Genomic DNA, 21446 nt, shown 5'->3' with positions numbered 1-21446 from the left:
CCGTTACTTGCTGGATTATGCAGCTTTTAAAACCAAATCTTTGGAGTCAGTCCCGTCTCGAGCCCCTCGTCTGCCCTGTGCCCCTGGGGGGTTGTGCCTTGGGCACAGTGACTGTTCTAAGCTCCAGTGTCTGCATGTGTACAACGTGTTACAGGTTTGCTTTGAAGATGGAATAAGATGATATAAGTGAAGCATGCAGCCCAGAACCTGGAGGGGGGCAGGGGGCGGTAGAATATGGTGGTGCCCCGGGGCAAAGGGGCAGCAGCAGCTGGAGGGAAAGCGGGAAAGGGCCAGGAACCCTGGACATGAGCATGGTGTGTGCAGTGAGAGCTTTTTTTCTGCCAGGACTCCCCCGCGATTGATGCCCTCTGTTTTCTTCCCTTCCTGTTCCAGATCATTGCAGCCTTTTCTCAAACCACCTGCTTAAGTGGACTCTTGTTGTTCAGTTGCTAATGACTCTTTTCTGCGACCCCGTGGACTGTAGCCCACCAGGCTCCTCTGTCCATGGGATTTCCCAGGCAAGAATACTAGAGTGGGTTGCCATTTCCTTCTCTAGGGGATCTTCCCAACCCAGGGATCAAACCTGCGTCTCCTGCATTGGCAGGTGGGCCAACAGAGAAGCCCAAAGTGGACTAGCAAAGGGCTATCCTGGCCCCATGTGTGCTGATCACTAAGGTGACCTCCCTTGTCCATGGACAGGCTTCTCAGCCCCATGAATCTTAGTTTCCTGCCTTATCAGTTAAACGTGGGTTGGGTAACCAGTCAGTAGCTTTTTATATAATCTGATGTTCCTAGGTGATTTATACCCGCCTGATCATTGAGTTAAATCTGCTGGTTACTAACTTTGTGCATTTGGCAAGATACTCCTTTCTCTGGGCTTTGGCTCCTCCTGTATTACATTGGGGTGATCCTGACATCTGCCTCCTGGGTAAGGATTGACTCACTTCTCTGCTGGGAGAGATGCTGCACCAGTAAACAGAAACCCTTAGTATTGGCTGTGTCTGGAGTCAGCTTTGCTGCAATGCTCTGCTGCTGGTCCCCCCTGAGCTGGAGGTCAAGCATTTGTCTCCTGTCCTCTAATGAGTTGGGGCTCAGACTGAATGGGGACCTCCCAGATGCTGAGATGCTCTCTCTGTCAGGACCCACTGAGATTTGCAACACCCGCATCCCTCCCCCTGCCTACCCCAGGCACCTGGGGGCCCTGAAGAAGGAATCAGCCTACATAAAGCCTCCCCGCATTTGCCCCCAACCAAGGGAACCCAGGGGCTGCTGGAAGAGGCTGGAAGGAAGCCCGCCTCCCCAGCTAATCAGCCAGAGCATCAGGGGGGCGACCGGGAAGGGGAGCGCAGCTAGACCCGCGGCTGTGTGCGGGATGACCTCATGCATTCTCTCGATGGTTCGCGCGGCGCCCCTCCCCAGGATGAAGGAGCAGCCAACCAGCGCTCGGCTGCTTATTGCCGAGCCCCCCGGGGGGGCGGGGAGGGTGGGAGCCAGGTTCCCAGCTGCTCCGGGAAACACAATAACAGGCAGGGCTTCAAAGAGGCCGCAGGCAAGCTCTGGCATCATTAATTCAGAGCTGGCCCTCTTCACCTCCCTGTCTCCCTCTAGGTTTTCAGAAAAGTTGGGAAGAAAGAGCACTGACCTCGCTTTCTTTCTTTCCACTCTCAGCACAGGACTCTACCACCGTACAGCTGCTCCGCCTCGGCCTCCTTCTCCGGGGCGGGAATCACATTTTTCTGGGATGGGGGATGCAGTACCCGGTGCCCAGGGACGGGTGTGACCCAGCTGTCCCCAGCAGCCTGGCGGTCACAGGGGGCACTGTGACCACAGTGAGTTCCAGAACAGCCTTAGGGAGGAAGGAAAGGGGAGAGGGTGATCTCTCAGTCTCCCAGCCCCGTGATTCCTCCCAAAGCACAGATGGGAGCCGTGCGAGGTTTTAATTTTTTAATGCAATTAATTCAGAAGTAGCAATTCCATTGATTTCGAATCTGTGAGTTGCCCTCAAGGAATGGGGGGTGACAGGAAAGGGCTTGAGGGGAGAAGTGACTGAGTTGAAGCTGCCGGCAGCCACTGGCTGCCTCCGATCAGCCCCTGAGACAAAGGTGTCCCCAGCTGGACTTGTGTCTGCGGCTTCCTTGCCCAGGTCAATGGCATTATAAAGAGAAAGTGCAAATACTAGTACAGGGCTTTCTCCGGAGACCCCGTTTTGTGTCTCAAACAACCGAGGGGTTTGGGGTTTCCTGTTGGTAGGACCTGAACGCCAGGCTCTGCGGGGCTTCTGTCTGTAGGTGTGTGTTCATTTTCTGAGGCTGCCATAACAAATCACCACAAACTTGGGCGCTTGAAATAACAAACACATTCTCTCACAGTTCTGAAAGGCAGAAGCCAAAGTCAAGCTGTCAGCAGAGCTGAGCTTCCTCTGGAAGCTGGAGGGGAAAATCCATTCTTTTCAGCTTCTGGTGACTGCCAGCCTTCCCTGACACGTGGCTTCATCACTCCCATCTCTATCTTCACGTGGTTCTCTAGCGTTTGGCTGTATGTGTCAGAACTCCATCCGTCTCTCTCCTAGAAGGATCTGTGTGATTGCATTTCCTTTCAAGGATCATAATCACATCATGTATAATCCAGGGTCATGTTCACCGGCTGCAGCATTTAGGATAGACCTTTTGGGAGGGGGTCTCCATTCAGCCCATTACAGGGCACAGCAAGTCATGTCACAAACTAATTCACCATGTTCAGAACACCCTGTTCTATTTGCAGAAGCCAAAACAGGCAAGTAACCCAAGTGTCCATCAGTGGATCAATAAATAAACAGAATGTGGTTCATTCATACTGTGGAATATTATTCAACCCTGAAAAGTAAGGACATTCTGATACCTGCTGCCACGTGAATGAATTCTGAAGATGTTATGCTAAGTGAAATAAGCCAGCCACAAAAGGACAAATAATTTACAATTGTACTTAGATGGGGTACCTGAAGTAGTCAGGTTCATAGGAATGGAAAGTAGACTGATGGTTGCCAGGGGCTGGAGGAGGGGGGATGGGGAATTGTTTTGCAAGAGGAAATATTCTAGAGCTGAACAACAGTGTGAATATACTTAATAATATTGAACTGCATACTTAAAAGTGGTTAAGATGCTCAATTTTATGTTATGTGTGTTTTACTATACTTTAAAAAATGTTTGAATTAAAAGTAATACTGTTTGTTAACGCATATAGGTGGAATCTAAAAAAAAAAAATGGTACAGGTGAACCTATTTGCAGGGCAGGGACAGAGACACAGATATAGAGAGTGGACATGTGGACATGAAGAGGGGATGAATTGGAAGATTGGGTTAACATATATACACTACCATGTGTAAAATAGATAGCTAGTAGGAACCTGTTGTATAACACAGGAACTCAGCTCAATGATGACCTAGAGGGGTGGGATGGCAGGGAAGGGAGGCTCAAGAGGGAGGAGATATATTTGTATCTATATAGCTGATTCATAGCAGAAACCAACATAACATTGCAAAGCAACTGTACCCCAATTTTAAAAAAGTTAAAGGATAATAAAAATAAATGAATTTACTGCAACATAAGAGTATGCATGCCAAGGTTGAATGAAATCCCTGTGGTAAATGCTAGAGGAGTTCAGAGGAGAATGAGACTATTTAGAGATGGGATGATCCAGGGTCCTTCCTGCAAGAAGTGGGCCCGTGGGCCTTGAGCAAAATAAAATTTAAATGGGAGGGGGCAGGGGAGAGAGGATATTGTGGGCAAGGTTTGAAAATAGAAATGAGATTGGTGTTGTTTTTTTTTTTTTTCACTCTGATACAAACAGATTAGACAGAAATGAGCACTTTGGGAGAGAATTGGAGAAAAGTGAGATTAGATAGGCCCTATATTCAAAAGAGTGGCCTTAAATACCAGACTGGCCTTTACAACTTGATACCATTTAGGAGACTATTATCATAATTCATAGGTGAGATAAAGAGCATCTGAAGTAATAGTGAACACATAAAACATTCACTTTGTCTCAAGCACTTGCTCTGGCACCTAATGCAAGTCAGTGTTAATTCATTCAGTCCTCATTGCAGTCCTATGATGTGGGCATGGAGACCATCCCCATTTTGCAGCCAAGGAAACTGAGGTGCAGAAAGGTCAAGTGACTTGCCCGAGATTGAATAAGAAGGATGGCTATGTTAACTGATAGATTTAAGAGATCCAGGGAGATCCAGAATGGTTGCAGAGTTTTTTTTAGAAAGAATGACTAGACCCTTGAGAACATTGGGCAGGTTTTAGGGAAGGAAGGAACTAAATTTAATAAAAAGCTTAATGAATAAAGAATCCAAGGGCAGGAGTCTTAATTCATCAATCTAGTTCATAATTTTATAAAGGAAAATGCTGAGGTTCATAGCAGTTACACAGTTTGTCTAAGAGCATCTCTCTGGAATGGAGCCATGTTAAGTGGAAAGTAGACTGTGTGATTGATAATAAAAATATTCTGTGGAGAACTAGAGAGGAACTAGGGTACCATCTGGTCAGCTGATCCCTCTCGCCACACTTTGCCTGGACAGTTCACAAGGTCAGCTAGAAGGATCATGTGTGCCCAGAGCACTGTAGAGCCATGTGTCCCTGTGAAGTGTTCTTTTGATCTTTACAATCCAATCATGTCCCACCTTGGAAGCCAGTATAGATGGGGCCCATTCTGGAACCCTGTCCATGCAGGTATGTGCACAGTTTCCCACTGGAATAGTCCAGAGCCCTGGGAACTCAGATCTGTATGGTAGAGTAAGACATTTATAAAGAAAATCTATTTGTCAGTTATAAGGATGGTTTAAAGCCTAGAAGGGCACATGGGAAAAGAATCTGAGATAGAAAAAGAAAATGAGAAAAGCTATTGAGTGAACAAAGTTCATTATGGGTTGAGAGAAAGTCAGTCTTAAACATCGTGACCTCGGAGAGCCTGGATGGTGCCAGTGACCCAGAATAGGCTGTTTCTAACCCACAACGCATAGGGCTTGCCTTGCTCACGTTGGCATTGAGGCCTCAGCCACATTTGTCCTGAAGAACCTGACGAGTCTACAGGCCACCTGCCTGGCCTTGCTCCCAGCCAAATCCTGCAAAGCTCCACAAATGTTTACAGCACAAGTAATTGGCAAATTATAATCAGCAGATTTTGTAAACGTCCCTTCAAAGTAACTAATAGCATAAAGCTTTCTGCTTACCCAGCAGTGTTCACCAAATGAGTTTAGGAAACGTTCTGAACGATGTAAGTTCATTAATCACCACCGCATCAAGGTGGGATATTGTCTTAGTTTGCAAGTTCAGGGAATCACTGACTTTTAAATAGCTTTAAACCTACCATACAGGGAATTAAGATTTCAGTGCCTGAATCAATTGGATAAGCTAGGTTATTCTCTGATGACAAACCAACCCCTAAGGTCATGGTGAAAACTGAACAATGAGATTTATTTCTCACTCATGCTACTCATCCATGAGGTGGGTGGGACAACTTGCTCTCATTGGTAGAGCGGCTACCAGCTAGGGCATTGCCAGTCACCATGACAGTAGAAGAGGAGTGTGTCTTATTTTTTTTAAGATTTTTTTTTAATGTGGATCATTTTTAAAGTCTTTATTGAATTTGTTACAAGATTGCTTCTGTTTTATGTTTTGGTTTTTTGGTCTTGAGCCATGTGGGATATTATTACCTCCCTGACCAGGGTTTAAACCTGCACCATCTGCATTGGAAGGTAAATTCTTAACTACTGGACTGCCAGGAAACTCACAAAAATCTCTTAATTTAGATGATAATGTCATCATATAGGAGACTACTCATATGAAGGACATGACAGTACCTCAGTAAGTTCTTTGAAAGGCATGAGATTGGAAGAAAGGGAATTAAATATGTAATTTGACTGTTTCAAATGACTGGCTAAGGTAGCCCCATGCCTCCATTTCTACAGAGAAAAGGCCTTACTGCTGGGACTCAAACATTAATATTTAAGGCCTATGGGCTAAGACTACAGTACTTTTCTCAGCTCATTTCCTTTTCCCAGACTCCCCACCACTTCTGCACACAGGCTGGTCATTCACCCAGCCCATTCTATGGAACGACTACAGTATTTAGTCATGTGATAGATGACTTCTTGTCTCTTCCTGGGTAAATTTGTGTACCTCTGGTCAATTCCATTGAGATGATAGCTTTCAAGTTTAACTCTCTTCTTTTCTTGGGTAAATTTGTATACCTCTGGTCATTTCTCTTGAGATGATGGCTTTCAAGTTTAACTCTCAAAGAGAAGGAAATCTTATTTCTATCATTTCCAAGTTTGGTCTGGGAATCTCCCCATTACCTCTAAGAACCCACAAATAATGAATTACTAGTCACACCTCATTTTAGAAAACAGTTTGATCCAGTGTGCTCCCCCCATGCACCCTCTATCGCCATTCACCAGAGTTGACCTCATGTGACTTGTGCCATTTAAAAAAATATAAAATCTGTTCCAAGACCAGCGAGGATGCTTTTACACATGAGACACCAGCTTCAAAGGCAGACCCCAAACATGATCAAAATGTTTAAAGAAATAGCAGATTATAGAAATGCTGTGACTGTTCTGAAAGGGATGCAAGCATTTGGAAGGATGAGTTACGGTACTTTGCAATGTAAAAATCAGCCTTACCTCCCTCCATTGGGTCACAGCCTCTGCATTAAATACTTATTATCTGGGCAGCTAGGTACCTTGTGGGGGTGGAGATGATGCTAGCAACACAGCCCCACAGCATCCCTTAACAAATACAGCCTGAAGCTTCAAGAGCCCTCCTCCCCTCAGATTCTACTTGTCACTCATTAATGATGCTCTGAGATGTGCCACATTGACTCCCCTGCCTTCCTTAGTGTGAATGGAAGCATAGCATATGGGATGACATTGATTTATCAAAATGGATTCTCCTGTTGATTTATGTTTTCTGGGGGGAGGAAGCTCTGCCCCCGCTTCAAAACCACTGTCATCATTTTTGGCAGTTTTCATTGGTAAATTGATGGTGATGAGACCCCGAGGCTGCCATGCTGGGAGCCCAGGATGAGGCAGCAGAGACGGGGCCATCTGCTTTGGCTTTTTGCAATGAACACTAGCTGTTATTCTGTGCCCTAATGAGAGTCTGAGGGCCTATTGGCAAGTACTGTGTGCTGTGTATTTTTGTATCTCCTGCAGGGTTTGCTAGTGCCCTACACATTTTAGGCACTCCATAAATGTTTGTTGGATCAAAGGAAGTGCCCCTGTCTTAGTCGCTGCCTAACAAATACAATAGACCTGGAGGCTTAGATAGGAGACACTGATTTTGTCACAGTTCTGCAGGGTGGAAGTCCGAGGTCTGGGTGCCAGCCTGATTGGGCTCTATGAGGGCTCTTTTCTTGACTTGGAGACTGCAGCCTTCTCACTGTGTCCTCACCTGGTGGAGAGAGAGCAAGCCAGCTCACTGGGATCTCTTCTTATAAGGACACTAATCCCATCATGAGAACCTGCCCTTATGACCTCATCTAACCCTGATCAGCTCCCAAAGGCCACACTGCCTAAAACCATCACAGCGAAGTTTAGGGCTTCCACATATGAATTTGGGAGGGGGGACACAGCACAGTCCTTAGTAGCACCAAAAAAGTGAAAATAAGAAAATAAACTGTCTCGTAACTCTTTTTTTTTTTTACCATCTTAACCCAGTTCACCTGCCCCTACTCATCCCCCCTATCTCTGGCAACCATCAGTCTGTTCTGTGTGTCTATGAAGTGTTTTTTAATTTTCTTTTTTAGATTCCACATATAAGTGAGACCATATAGTATTTGTGTTTCTCTTTTGATTTATTTCATTTAGCATAATACCCTCAAGGTCCGCCCATGTCGTTGTGAATGGTAAAATTTCCCTCTTCTTTATGGCTGAATAATACTGCATTGTGTGTATATACCACATTTTCTTTACCCATTCATCTAGACGGACACTTAGCTTGCTTCCATGTCTAGACTGTAGTAAATAATGCTGCAGTGAACAAGAGGGTACATATGTCTTTTCAAGTTAGTGTTTTTGTTTACTTTGGGTAAATATCCAGAAGTGGAATTGCGAGATCATATGCTAGTTCTGGTCCCATCACTTCATGGGAAATAGATGGGGACACAGTGGAGACAGTGTCAGACTTTATTTTTGGGGGCTCCAAAATCACTGCAGATGGTGACTGCAGCCATGAAATTAAAAGATGCTTACTCCTTGGAAGAAAAGTTATGACCAACCTAGATAGCATATTCAAAAGCAGAGACATTACTTTGCCAACAAAGGTCCGTCTAGTCAAGGCTATGGTTTTTCCAGTGGTCATGTATGGATGTGAGAGTTGGACTGTGAAGAAGGCTGAGCGCCGAAGAATTGATGCCTTTGAACTGTGGTGTTGGAGAAGACTCTTGAGAGTCCCTTGGACTGCAAGGAGATCCAACCAGTCCATTCTGAAGGAGATCAGCCCTGGGATTTCTTTGGAAGGAATGATGCTAAAGCTGAAACTCCAGTACTTTGGCCACCTCATGCGAAGAGCTGACTCATTGGAAAAGACTCTGATGCTGGGAGGGATTGGGGGCAGGAGGAGAAGGGGACGACAGAGGATGAGATGGCTGGATGGCATCACTGACTCAATGGACGTGGGTCTGGGTCAACTCTGGGAGTTGGTAATGGACAGGGAGGCCTGGGGTGCTGCAATTCATGGGGTCACAAACAGTCGGACACGACTGAGCGACTGAACTGAACTGATGCTAGTTCTAAAACTGTTATGTAACTCTTTGTTAAAATTAATTTTTATTTATTTGATTTTTGGCTGTGTTGGCTGTCTGTTGCTGCACACACGGTTTCTTTAGTTGCGGCGAGTGGGGGCTACTCAGTTGCTGTGCGTGGGCTTCTCACTGTGGTGGCTTCTCTTATTGTGGAGCACAGGCTCTAGGCTTTCAGGCTTCAGTGGCTGCAGCACACTGGTTCAGTAGTTTCAGTGCACAGGTCCAGTTGCTCCGTGGCACATGAGATCCTCCCAGATCAGGGATCGAACCCGTGTCCCTCGCCCTGGCAGGTGGACCCTCAACCACTGGACCATCAGGGAAGTCCTGCTATGTAGCTCTTGATTTATACATCTTATCCACCCTCTTAATAGAAAAATGGAACAAAGTAACCATCAGAACAGGAAATTTACTCAGGAATGGTATACTAATTTGCATTAATGGAAATACACACACACACACACATTTTCTCTTCTTGCATTCTTTTTTGCTTTGTGCTTAGAGACATCCAGCGAGTATACTTGCTGGAACAGGGCAGTTGTTGTAGAATAAAGGCAATGCATCTACAAAAACCTGATCTTGGATGCAATTTATAAATAGTTGACACCTTTTGGCTCCACATCTCTATTATCAGCCTTTCCTTCCCCTCCTACATCTGAAGCTGGTGGTGGTGGTGTTGCTCAGTTGCTGAGTCGTGTCTGACTCTTTGTGACCCTGTGGACTGCAGCACACCAGGCTTCCTTGTCCTTTACTACCTCCTGGAATTTGCTCAGACTCAGTCCATTGAGTTGGTGATGCTATCTTACCATCTCATCCTCTGCCACCCTCTCCTCCTGTCCTCAGTCTTTCCCAGCATCAGAGTCTTGTCCAGTGAGTCAGCTCTTCGCATCAGGTGGCCAAAGTATTAGAGCTTTAGCATCAGTCCTTCCAATGAATATTCAGGGTTGATTTCCTTTAGGATTGACTGGTTTGATCTCCTTGCTGTTCAAGGGACTCTCAAGAGTCTTCTCCAGCAACACAGTTCAAAAGCATCAATTCTTTGGTGTTCAGCCTTCTTTATGGTCCAACTCTCACATCTATACATGACTACTGGGAAAACCATAGCTTTGACTATGTGAACCTTTGTCAGCAAAGAGAGGTCTCTGCTTTTTAATACTCTGTCTATATTTGTCATAGCTTTTTTTCCAAAGAGCAAGCGCCTTTAAATTTCATGACTGCAGTCACTGTCCACAGTGATTTTGGAGCCCAAGAAAATAAAATATTTGCCTGGTAGTCTGTGGTCATCTTAACAGTGATAGGCCAGAGTGATGGATGTATTGACAATGCAAACAGCTACAATGATTTCATACCTAAGGCTCTGACACACTCCTTTAGATTGGCAGAGATGTTCAGGAAAGAGTTGATGATAAAAATATTCTTGGAAAGGCAAATTTTTGGTTTATTCTTAAATAACTATTCTCAAGGTTCTCTGGCCTTAATGTTAACATTTCTGTCAGGAAGTTACTCTTATTATTTGAATTTTAAATTATGGGAGCATATAGAATGATCAGGGCTTCCCAAGTGGCTCAGATGGTAAAGAATCCACTTGCCAATGCAGGAGACACTGGTTTGATCCCCGGGTTGGGAAGATCCCCTGGAGAAGGAAATGGCAACTTACTCCAGTATTCTTGCCTGGAGAATTCCATGGAGAGAGAAGGCTGGTGGGCTATATAGTCCATGGGGTCGCAAAGAGTCGGACATGACTGAGCGACTAACACACACACACACACACACACACATAGAGTAGTCAAGGGTAGTCTCTGGAACCAGAGTTCAAATCTCAACTACAGTACTTAGAGATGTTTAATCTTTGGGCACCTGTTTCCTCCCCATACAATGGAATTAATAATAGAACCACCTTATAGAGTTGTGATGAGGGTTAAAGAAGCTGGTGTTTGTAATGTGCTTGGAATAGGCCCTAGCACATAGCAGATAGCACATAGCAAATACTATATAAGTGCATGATATATATATATATATATATTAGGTTGGCTACAAAGTTCAAGTTTTTCCATTATATCTTATGTGAAAATCAAAATGAGCTTATTGACCAAACCAATATATCTATCTTCACATTCTATAATATATTAATTATAGTATTAATATATTATAGTATTATATAACATTTGTGTTATGCAATATATATTTGATGTATGTCACAGCATATATATATTGCATATGTTAGTGTTAGTTGCTTAGTTTTGTCTGGCTCTTTGTGACACCATGAACTGTAGCCTGCCAGGCTCCTCAGTCCATGGGATTTCTCAGGAAGAATACTGGAGTGGGCAGCCATTTCCTTCTCCATAGGATGTTCCCGACCCAGGGATCGAACCCATGTCTCTTGCATGGCAGATTCTTTACCATCTGAGCCCATTACATATGTATGACTATGTATTTATATAAGGGACTTCCCTGGTGGTTCAGATGGTAAAGTGTCTGCCTACAATGCGGGAGACCCGGGTTCAATGCCTGGGTTGGGAAGATCTCCTGGAGAAGGAAATGGCAACCCACTCCAGTACTCTTGCCTGGAAAATCCCATGGACGGAGGAGCCTGGTGGACTGTAGTCCATGGGGTCGCAAACAGTCGGACATCACTGAGCGGCTTCACGTTCACTTTCTTGTGTGTGTATATATATATATATATATATTTTTTTTTTTTAATAAGATATCTTCATGTCAACTCAGTATAAAATGTTCTCCTGTGGGGGGTGGGGGGGAGAGCTGTGAGCTCTGACAGCCTTGTCAATGAGCAAGTAGCATTTGTTGATAGAACAAACTACCAGGAAACAGGGCAGAAGGTCTCAGTCCACTGATGGCCCTGTCCTCACTGTCAACTCCTTGGGTTTTATAAAAACCATGTGTATCGATGTTCTTGAACTTTGAGACATTCCCTTCAAGAAATATGAGATTGAGATCGCATGTTTCAGGAAACGGAATCTCTCGTCTCTTACTCTCCCATTTTGTTCTCTCTCCAGCCCAAGCTTTTGGCCAAGGAGCTGCTTGACCTCGTGGCCTCTCACTTCAACCTGAAGGAGAAGGAATACTTTGGAATTGCCTTCACGGATGAGACGTAAGTACCCACGTGTTCAGAGAACCCGAAGGGAAAATGTGGAACCCGAAATCGCACTGTCTCAACTGTCCGCAGTGGAGGCTGCTGCAGGCCACGTAGGTCTCATGGTTCAGGGTCAGTCCAAGTTCATCATTTGAATTTCAAAGGCCTTGTGATCATGCCTGGAACAGCCAAGGGATATAATTAGGATGATGCTCATATTATGAAATTATTAGGTAAACCAGTTCTTATAATCAAGCCGGTGCGTGTTCAGAACTGAAATGTTTCTTTTTAAAAAAAGATTTGTCTGGGTTTGTTTTCTGTTAGAGTTAAACGAAAACGTCTGGAAATGCAGCATTTCTTTCCAGTGCTGGAATAACAATAACAGGAAGTCAATGCGATGATAAATTCAAAATGAAGAGTTATCTGTGCAGTTTCACTGTCAACGATGAAGTAGACTATAAAAATGGAAAATTCAGACTGCTCATCTGATGAAAAGTACATTTGTGTTCAGTGATCTTTCAATTTGGCTCTCTAAAGTGGTGTTTTGCAACACAAGGAAGGAGTATCTTTACTAAAATTTCAATTTCCTTCTTAATATATTGTTAATAAAAGAGTACAGTGTACACCTGCACAAATTCCTCGATACACTGTTCTAAGCAAATGTTTTACAGTTCTTGCTCCTCTGTACATACACACACACACACACTTGCATACATGCTCCTCCAGATCCTTAGAATTACAGAGATGATGTCCTAAAACATTAATAGATTAGGGTTAGGTTAGCATCTGGACAAGACGACTCTGGGAGGCAGGTCCCACTGAAGCAGGTTGGGCTCAAGAGCAAGGACTGGAGGCATCCACATTGGTCGGTGGGAGAGATGATCAGGTGTATATGTGCGAGGACCCTCCGGGAGCCGCAGGTGGATGGGGCGGCCGTAGCATTTATCATCCATATCAGGACACTGTGGGTAAAAGAGGGTGTAAGTTGGGACTGTCTGGGGCAGACTGGGCAGATTATCAACCCTCTAAATTAGCAACCTTTCAGGTGGCAGTGTGAGCAGTATTGGGGGCAGAGTCACACCTGGCTCCAGAAAGTCGGGAGGAACAGGCTGCCCCTGGCCCTGGAGCCTCGGAGAACAGAGCCGGAAGGGAGGCAGGACTGCTTGCTCCTGGTCTAGAAGGATTGCTGTGCCTGCGGGTGGGACCTCGTAAACAGGGCTGTGACCTGGAGGGCTATGATGGGAAAGAGCCAGCGAAGTAATTTTCAAAAATGCTTTAAGACAAATGTACAAATATACATGGAGAATAACCACTTTCATGAATGTACTTGTTTTCTACCCTTTCTCCTGAAAACCACTGTAACCTTCTCAACTGGTACTCAGACATTTTTCACTAATTAGAAGGAAACCACAGTTTCAATTCATCATATCCCATTGTTCACATTTCCCAAGTATGTTTCCTCTTCTCAGAGAGCCAGTGAACTCAAGATGGGTCCCAATTCGACTTCCCTTTTGGATAAACAAGTCAGAGAACGAGCTTATTGTCCTGGGCCCAGGAGGAAAAAATACACCTGCCGAAGGTTTCAGATCACAGCCCTAATGGCACCAGCCAGGAAGAAATGAACATCAGGGAGAAAGTCCCTCTGCTCCCAGGAGAGATGAAAGCAGGAAAACCACCCAGCACCACCCACCTGTCCCATCGAATGGAGCCCGTCTGCCCCAGGCTCCCTGGGCTGGTGGGGAAAGTGTGTGTGTGTTTATGTCTGTCTGTTCCAGGTCTTGACCTCCTGGCTCCCCAGGCCGGTGGGGAAAGTGTGTGTGTGTCTGTGTGTGTGTGCCTGTGTCTGTGTGTGTACACGTGCACGCAGGCTGGAGGCACGCAGGCTGGCGGAAAGGGTCCCTCTCCCTGGACTGTGAACTGGCGGCTGGAGAGCCCTGTTGGGGAGGGTGGGGGTGATAGGCAGGATATGAACCATCGTCTGGCATCGTCCAGAGGAAGAGTGGCCACCACCAACCTCTTCACCTGGGTGTGGGTGGGAGGGCTCCTCTGGCGATGGTAGAAGTGGTGGACAGCCAGCCGAGATCGGTAGACAAGACTTTGCAGCTGGCAGACAGTTCCTGGAAAAGAGATGGCAGGTGGGCCTGACTCACCAGGGAACAGTGAGTATCAGGGACCCCTAGGAAACCAGGAACTAGCCTCCGAGAGACCAGGATGAGGAGACAGAACAAAGGGAAGGCAGGGGTGGCCGTGACTCAGGCCATTGTCAGTCAAGGGCTGACCACACCTGGGGCCAAGGCGTTGGCTCATGGCCTCTTTGGTCATCTGACCTTTGCTCCTTTTCTTGGTGGGAAAGGAATGAATGAAAGCTGTGACCAAAGAATGGTGCCTGTGGGTGAGGCTTGGTCTGTGCGGTGTGCTTAGGTGCTCAGTCATGTACGACTCTTTGTGACTCCATGGATTGTAGCCCGACAGGCTCCTCTGTCCATGGAATTCTCCAGGCAAGAATACTGGAGTGGGTTGCCATGCCCTACTCCAAGGGATCTTCCTGACCCAGGGATCAAACCTAGGTCTTCCGCATTGCAGGTAGATTCTTTACCGTCTGAGCCACCAGGGAAGTGTCTAGGGTGGTGATAATACGTCGGTAACCACTGTCCTTGTCCTGTATCCTGCCTCAGCTCTCACACTGGGCACTGCTAGACAGTAATGCCAGATCATTTAATAACTGGATATTCTAATTATGCATGTGTATTGGGTTGTGTGGTTGTGTGTGTGTGATTTCTGCGGGTATTACACTGTGTATTTAATAATAAAATGCAGTTGAACTTTCATCCTTTATTACAATCCATGGCATACCCCATGCATTTGCCTTTTTCCCAATTCAGATCAAAACAAGACTTATAAAGTGCTGTAGGGACTTCCCAGCCAGTTCAGTGGTTAAGACTCCACTCTCCCAGTGCAGGGGGCACCAGTTCCATCCCTTGTTAGGGAACTTAAGGTCCCTCATGCTGCATGGTGCAGCCAAAAAAAAGAAGAAAAAAGTGCTATAAGCTATAAAATACTGCACTAGTGTTAGGAGTTGCCAGCAGTGTTATAATTCCTAATAGTACAGTATGTGACTGGTGTATAGTCAGTGAGTCTTTCAGTGTGAAATGCTGTTGATGACATTTCGTAGGCTCTGGATGGGCATGGAGAAAAGAAATATGAAACAAAATGTAGACGAAACTGGAAGATTCTCTAAGTTCCTTTCACCCCTAAGTTGCATTCATTAATAGTGTCCAAGGCCACAGTGCCAGACCCTGTGTCCAGGGATATTTCCTACCATTAGTTAATCAATGCAGGATTAGTACTAGGTCTATCTTCTGTTTTTTGTAATTCAATTTTTAAAATTTTTATGTAGAAATAATTGGTTATACAGAAAAGCTGCAAAGATAGTACAGAATTCTCATATACCCCTTACCCAGCTTCCCCTAATGTGAATATCATAAATACTGTGTGATAAGTATCAAAACTAAGACATTAACCTTGGTATTGATACTGTGAGTAACTTAACTACAGACTTTATTCAAATTTCACCACTTTTCCCACTGAATGTCTTTTTCTATTTCTGGATTCAAGTGCATTTAGCCCCTTTTATTTTTAATAACTCTGCACAAATAAAAAGATATACAGGCGAACTTTGTTTTTTTATGGTTTATTTTATTGCACTTCACAGATACTCTGTTTTTTACAGATTGAAGGTTTGTGTGGTAACCCTTCATTGAGCAAGTCGGTCAGTGCCATTTTTCCAACAGCATTTGCTCATCTTGTGTCTCTGTCATATGGTCTGGTAATTCTCACAATACTTCAAACTTTTTCATTTTTACTGTATTTTTTATGGTTGTCTGTGATCGGTGATGGAGAAGGAAATGGCACCCCACTCTAGTACTCTTGCCTGGAAAATCCCATGGATGGAAGAGCCTGGTAGGCTGCAGTCCATGGGGTCTCTAAGAGTCAGACACGACTGAGCGACTTCACTTTCACTTTTCACTTTCATGCATTGGAGAAGGCAGTGGCAACCCACTCCAGTGTTCTTGCCTGGAGAATCCCAGGGACGGGGAGCCTAGTGGGCTGCCGTCTATGGGGTCGCACAGAGTCGGACACGACTGAAGTGACTTAGCAGTAGCAGCAGTAGCAGTGATCGGTGATCTTTGATGTTACTCTTGTAAAAAAGATTACAACTCACAGAAGGCTCAGATGAATGTTAGCATTTTTTAGCCATGAAGTATATTTAATTAAAGTATGTACCTTGTTTTCTTAGACAATGCTACTGCGGAGTTAATAGGCTACTGTATAGTGTAAACATAACTTTTATATGCACTGGGAAACCAAAAAATCCATGTGACTCTCATTTTTGTGACAGTCACTTTATTTTGGTGGTCTGGAAGCAATCACCCAGTTTATCTCTGAGGTGTCCGTAGATGGTTATCAATGAATATCTGAAGTGTGGTGATCCATGCAAACTACGACATTTTAGCAGTCTTTAAAATATTCTGAAGCCAAGTAAGAGCCTAGTGTGAGTTTTTTTTAATATAATTTTATTTATATATTTTTGTTTGGGCTGGGTTTTCATTGCCACATGCAGTCTTTAGTTGCAAGCGGAGGCTACACTTTTCGTTGCTGTGCTCAGGCTTCTCATTGAGGTGGCTTCTCATGTTTTCTGTGCTCAGGCTTCTCATTGAGGTGGCTTCTCATGTTTTCTGTGCTCAGGCTTCTCATTGAGGTGGCTCCTCATGTTTTCTGTGCTCAGGCTTCTCATTGAGGTGGCTCCTCATGTTTTGGAGCACAGGCTCCAGGCACATGGGCTTTAGTTGCAGCACACGGGCTTAGTAGTTGAGGTGTTTGAATGTAGTTGCTCCATGGCATTTGGAATCTTCCTGGATCAGGAATCAAACCCATATTGCCTGTGTTGCCAGGCAGATTCCCATCCACTGTGCCACCAGGGAAGTCCTAGTATAAATTGGATCTTAAAATAATTAATGTTTTGCTACTGATGTGGTCCTCAACCTTGACTCCACATTGGATTCACCTTGGACTCTTTATAAAATGCCAGTGTCTGGGCCCTACCCCCAGAAATTCTGATTTAATTGGTCAGGGTGTCGCCTGAGCATGAGGATTTTTTAAAGCTCTCCAGTTGATTCTTATGTGTAGCCAGTTTGAAAACCGCTTTCATAGAGCAGAGGGATGCTGGTGTAAGTTGTCTCTGCCCCCTCCCTCCAGATCCAGGAAGAGAAGCTGAGTTCATTCTAACTTTGAATATTTGAGGCCCATCAGGACTCATGCCATGAGGCTGCAAAGTTATAAACTCTTCCCCATTCCAGATTCTGGAAACCTGTTAAGAACCCACTCAGAACTTCAGATTTCGTGTTTGCTAGAGTGCAAATAGAATAACCGAGATTTTCATTTATCAAACACTAACATTCATCTTTAAGGAAAGTTATTTTTGTATGTTATTTTTGAAATATTCCCACTGCTATTTCAACACTCAGGCTGATTTTTTTTCATAAGTCATGGTTCTGATGGTATAATTTAAATATGTAAAGCCCTATTTTTAGTTATCTGATCTATTCTCTGTCATCATTGTTCCTCTGTTTGGGTTTCTTTTTTAAAAAGAAAAACTTTACTGAGGTGAAATTGACATACAAAACTGCACATATTTAAGGCCTCCCCCGCGGCTCAGAAGGTAAAGAATCTGCCTGCAGTGCAGGAGCCACAGGAGAGTCAGGTTTGACCCCTGGGTCAGGAAGAGCCCCTGGAGGAGGAAAATGGCAACCCACTCCAGTATAGTTGCCAGAAAAATCCCACGGACAGAGGAGTCTGGCGGGCTACAGTACAAAGCATCACCAAGAGTGGAACACGACTAAGCGAGCACAGCACATACTTAAAGTGTACAGCTCAACGAGTTTGGACATAGGCAAGCATGGATAACACCCAAGTGTTTAATTTTTAAATTTTTTTATTTTATATTGGACTACAGTTGATTTACAATGTATAGGTGTACAGCAAAGTAATTCAGTTATATGTATAGATATATCTATTCTTTTTCAAACTCTTTTCCCATTTAGGTTATTACAGAATATTGGCATAGGCAAACACCTGTAACACCCAAGTTTTCCATTTTTAAAATAAAAAAGTTGACAGAGGATCCCACCATCAACAGCAATAACTGAACAGCTTTTAGGCTATTAGGGCTATTAGTCAAATACCCATCAAGGTGAAGTCATGATTAATTGTAACATATTTAAATTTTAATTTTAATTTCCTGTCATAAATTTTAAGGATTGTTTGTCAAATGTTGTAAATGAGTATCTGTGTAAGAACACTTTAAGAAGTATTTAGAAAGTTGAAGGAGAAAGATACAAAACTCAGTTAAGCCATTGTTGCACATTTCAAAGCCATGTACAGTTCCAGTGTATTCTCACGTACCAATTAGGAAAATGAATAGTTCTTAACCTCTTATTTAATCACAGACCCTTGTGAAATTTAAGAAGTTACATTCCCTCACCCCTACAATTGTTTACATACAGAATAATTAGTGCTTAAATTTTAGAAGGTTCACAGGCACTCTGAAGCCAGAATCTAAGTTGAAGAACCGATTAAGGATTTTTTGAAAAAACGACATGCTGTGTCTTGATTAATTGAGCCGTGGATAGGTACTGATAAGGGAGTGTTATTTATCTGGTTAATTAAATGCCCATATCACACTGGAATTGCATCCGTTTTAGACCCAATGCCAGGACAATGAAGAGAACCCTCGGTTCAGCAGCACCTTTGAGTCCTGTGACCCTTGACTAGAACCAGGACCAGCATGGACCGAGACATGTGAAAAGGGGCTAGTCGATGAGCATCCCCAGTCACAAGCTGATGTGCAATTTAAAAAAGCAGAAAAGCGGTTTTCCAATTGCAGAAGAAACCACCACAAGTTGCAGCCCTGGGAATGTAATTTATTTGGAAATAGGTTTGGGATTTCCATTCATTAAATGCTCAGTACTGTGCGACCAAGGAGAAAATCAATGGCTACAACCTCGGTGCCCGGGTTGTAATAGCTGCTTCTGGGAACGTGGCATTCAGCGTTCATTACCCCTCGGAGACAGCCCGCTGAGACCTTCAGACGCCGTGGCAAACAACAGGACCTTCTGTTCAGAACCAGAAAAGGGCTTTAGCAGAACTCTTCCTGTGTGCAGCTAAGAGAAAAAAGAATGAGGCAACCAGAAGGGGTCTTAGGAATCCAATCTTTCTCCTGACCTTTTCCTCCCAAAGCCTCCCAAAGTACAGGGGAACCCGGGCCTGGCCTAGGTGAATTCTCATTGGATACAAAGATTGTTCAGTTACGGCGGGAGCAGCGTCCAGACGTGGAGGGCAGTCATGGAACCAACAGCAATATTGATCTATGGGGCTTATCTAAAGCCAGTGTATTCACTTCTCAGCAAATGTTTATTTAGCATCAACTACTGAGTCTGGAGATACAGAAGTAACTGGCCTGTGACCACTTGGAGAGCTTGTATTTGTAGTTTAGGCAATAAATATTTAAGTTATAGGTAGGAGATGCTAGAAAAGAAAATTTTGAGTAGCCTTCAGAGGACACTGTAGAGCAAACAATCCCTCTGTGTGTAATAAAAAAAATTAAAGGCATAAATTCAGATGGACAAAATAGCCCATGATTTAGTCATCCAGGCTCCCTATATATTCCTTCTCTTAAACTTCATCTGTGTGTGTGTCTCTCTCTTGTAGACACACACACACACACACACACACACACACGCACACACTCTTGAAAGCCACTCTTTGAGGGAGTCTAGCTAAACCAGTATTCCTAGCTGTCCTTGCTGAGCACACATACTTCTGACCCTAAGACACTGGACTGAATGAAGAGCAGAAATCTTCCTTTTGAAGAACTTCAAACCTAGCCTCTCCATCTAGTAACACCTAAAAGAACTTCATCTTCTTGCTTTGACATTTTTTGGAAGCGCATTCCCTAAGAATCAGTTGTCTACAATAAAAACCTCTAAAAGGCACCGAGTCTCATTCTCCCCTGGGGTTCAAGACTGTTGGGTTCAGATAGACTTATCACACACCCCTACCCCAGTGATTCTCTACAAACAAAGCTCCCTTTAAGGCCTTCTCCATTAAAGCTTCCTTGAACCAAAAATCTATTTGTATTGTATGGAGACGCTAAAAGCAATCTGTTAAATAAATGCATCCAATTTCTGTTGCCTAGAAGCAATTGCATATTTAATACTGACCCAACAGTTTGACCTATTGCCGCCATAAACCAATAGGTGTTATCTTGCTCAGCTTTAAAGATAGTTATCAGTCAAGCAATAACAAAAATACCTTGAGCATCTCCTGGGACTTTTTTTTTTTTTTTGCTTTGTTATAGGCCAATGTACTGATGTGAATTCTCAAATGAAAAATCAATGAGATAATGAAACCCAAGCTATCAGGCATCTCTTAGTTAAACTGTACAGAGAAAATGCTTCTTCTACTCTTTGCTTCCCATCCTACCTAAGCTTAAAGAAAAGAAAAAGAAAGGTTGAGGAAGAGACCTGATGTTGGGAACGAGAGGTGTTACATAAGGAAAAAAAAATCACGGACAGTGAGGAATCCTTATCCTTGATACTGTTGGGTGTAGAAAAATGTGACCTTGAACCCAACGCAATCAGCAGAAAATATTTTAATGCATGGAAATTGGTGGCCTCAGAAGTGAGATTTTGTTTCCTTTTTAATCTATCCCTTAGCTTTTGCCCAGATGTTGAGCACTTATCCTCAGGGACCCAGGGTGGGTTACTGGTGCCTCAGTCTTTCCTTTTGTAGCCCCTTTGTAGTGGAGAGATTTTACAGGCACATAAAGTCGAAGGGTCGCGGGACTCCAGGTGCAGGAAGAGCCCTCCCGGAGGATTTCAGAACCCCGTGTGTGTGTGTGTGTGTGTGTGTGTGCACTGTCATTCCTTGCAGAAGTGGGGTTGAGGAATCTGAGTAGAGGAAGTAGGGGGAGGAAGTTCATTTTCTCTCCAAGGCCAACTATTCAGTTACGGGGGAATTCTGGCCTCCTTGTTCTTTCTGCTTTTTGACCATTTTCTTAATCTAGTCATTTCATGGTTTGATCAATGCTGAACTAATACATGGCTGGGAACCAAGGAATTCATCCCTATAATGTTCTTTTAAAAAGTTTAGTGTGGGCAATGAAATTACCTAGGGAAGTGGGATCCATCTACCTGTTTGTTCTCCATTAACATGGATGAAGAAGATGGGCAATGAGCAAACCCCATAGAGTGGTACTCTAGTAACATGGTCTGTATTTCTTCAAAGGGTTCCCACTTTCAGGTTCTCCACCAAGTGAATTATGGCCCCCAGGTCAAATCCCCAGCACTCTGAGTGGTTAGAAATGTTGTGCCCTTGGATGGAATGAGAATTTCTCAAGCCTGACCCATTGATGGATCCTCAGGGCACAGGTAGAACATTCCATCTCGATTCCTCCTTATTCCTTGCATTTGGGACCATAGGAAAATTGCTGTGCACCATTCTAGTCTCTCTCTT

At 44.1% G+C, this 21446-nt stretch overlaps 1 protein-coding gene across 5 annotated transcripts in view; it reads left to right on the top strand.

Moving 5' to 3' along the window:
* FRMD4A (FERM domain containing 4A) overlaps positions 1-21446 on the top strand; it is a 373568-nt gene that overhangs the window by 187793 nt on the left and 164329 nt on the right. For all 5 annotated transcript variants that reach the window (XM_010859943.1, XM_010859942.1, XM_010859941.1 and 2 more), the window contains exon 3: positions 11797-11891. In XM_010859943.1, coding sequence (XP_010858245.1) covers positions 11797-11891 — 95 coding nt within the window. The remainder of the gene's footprint in view (positions 1-11796; positions 11892-21446) is intronic.

This window comes from Bison bison, unplaced genomic scaffold, assembly GCF_000754665.1.
Source record: "Bison bison bison isolate TAMUID 2011002044 unplaced genomic scaffold, Bison_UMD1.0 scf7180017864461, whole genome shotgun sequence".
Taxonomy (NCBI): domain Eukaryota; kingdom Metazoa; phylum Chordata; class Mammalia; order Artiodactyla; family Bovidae; genus Bison; species Bison bison.
Note: the sequence above shows the minus strand (reverse complement) of the source record. Positions and strands in the feature narration are given on the sequence as shown.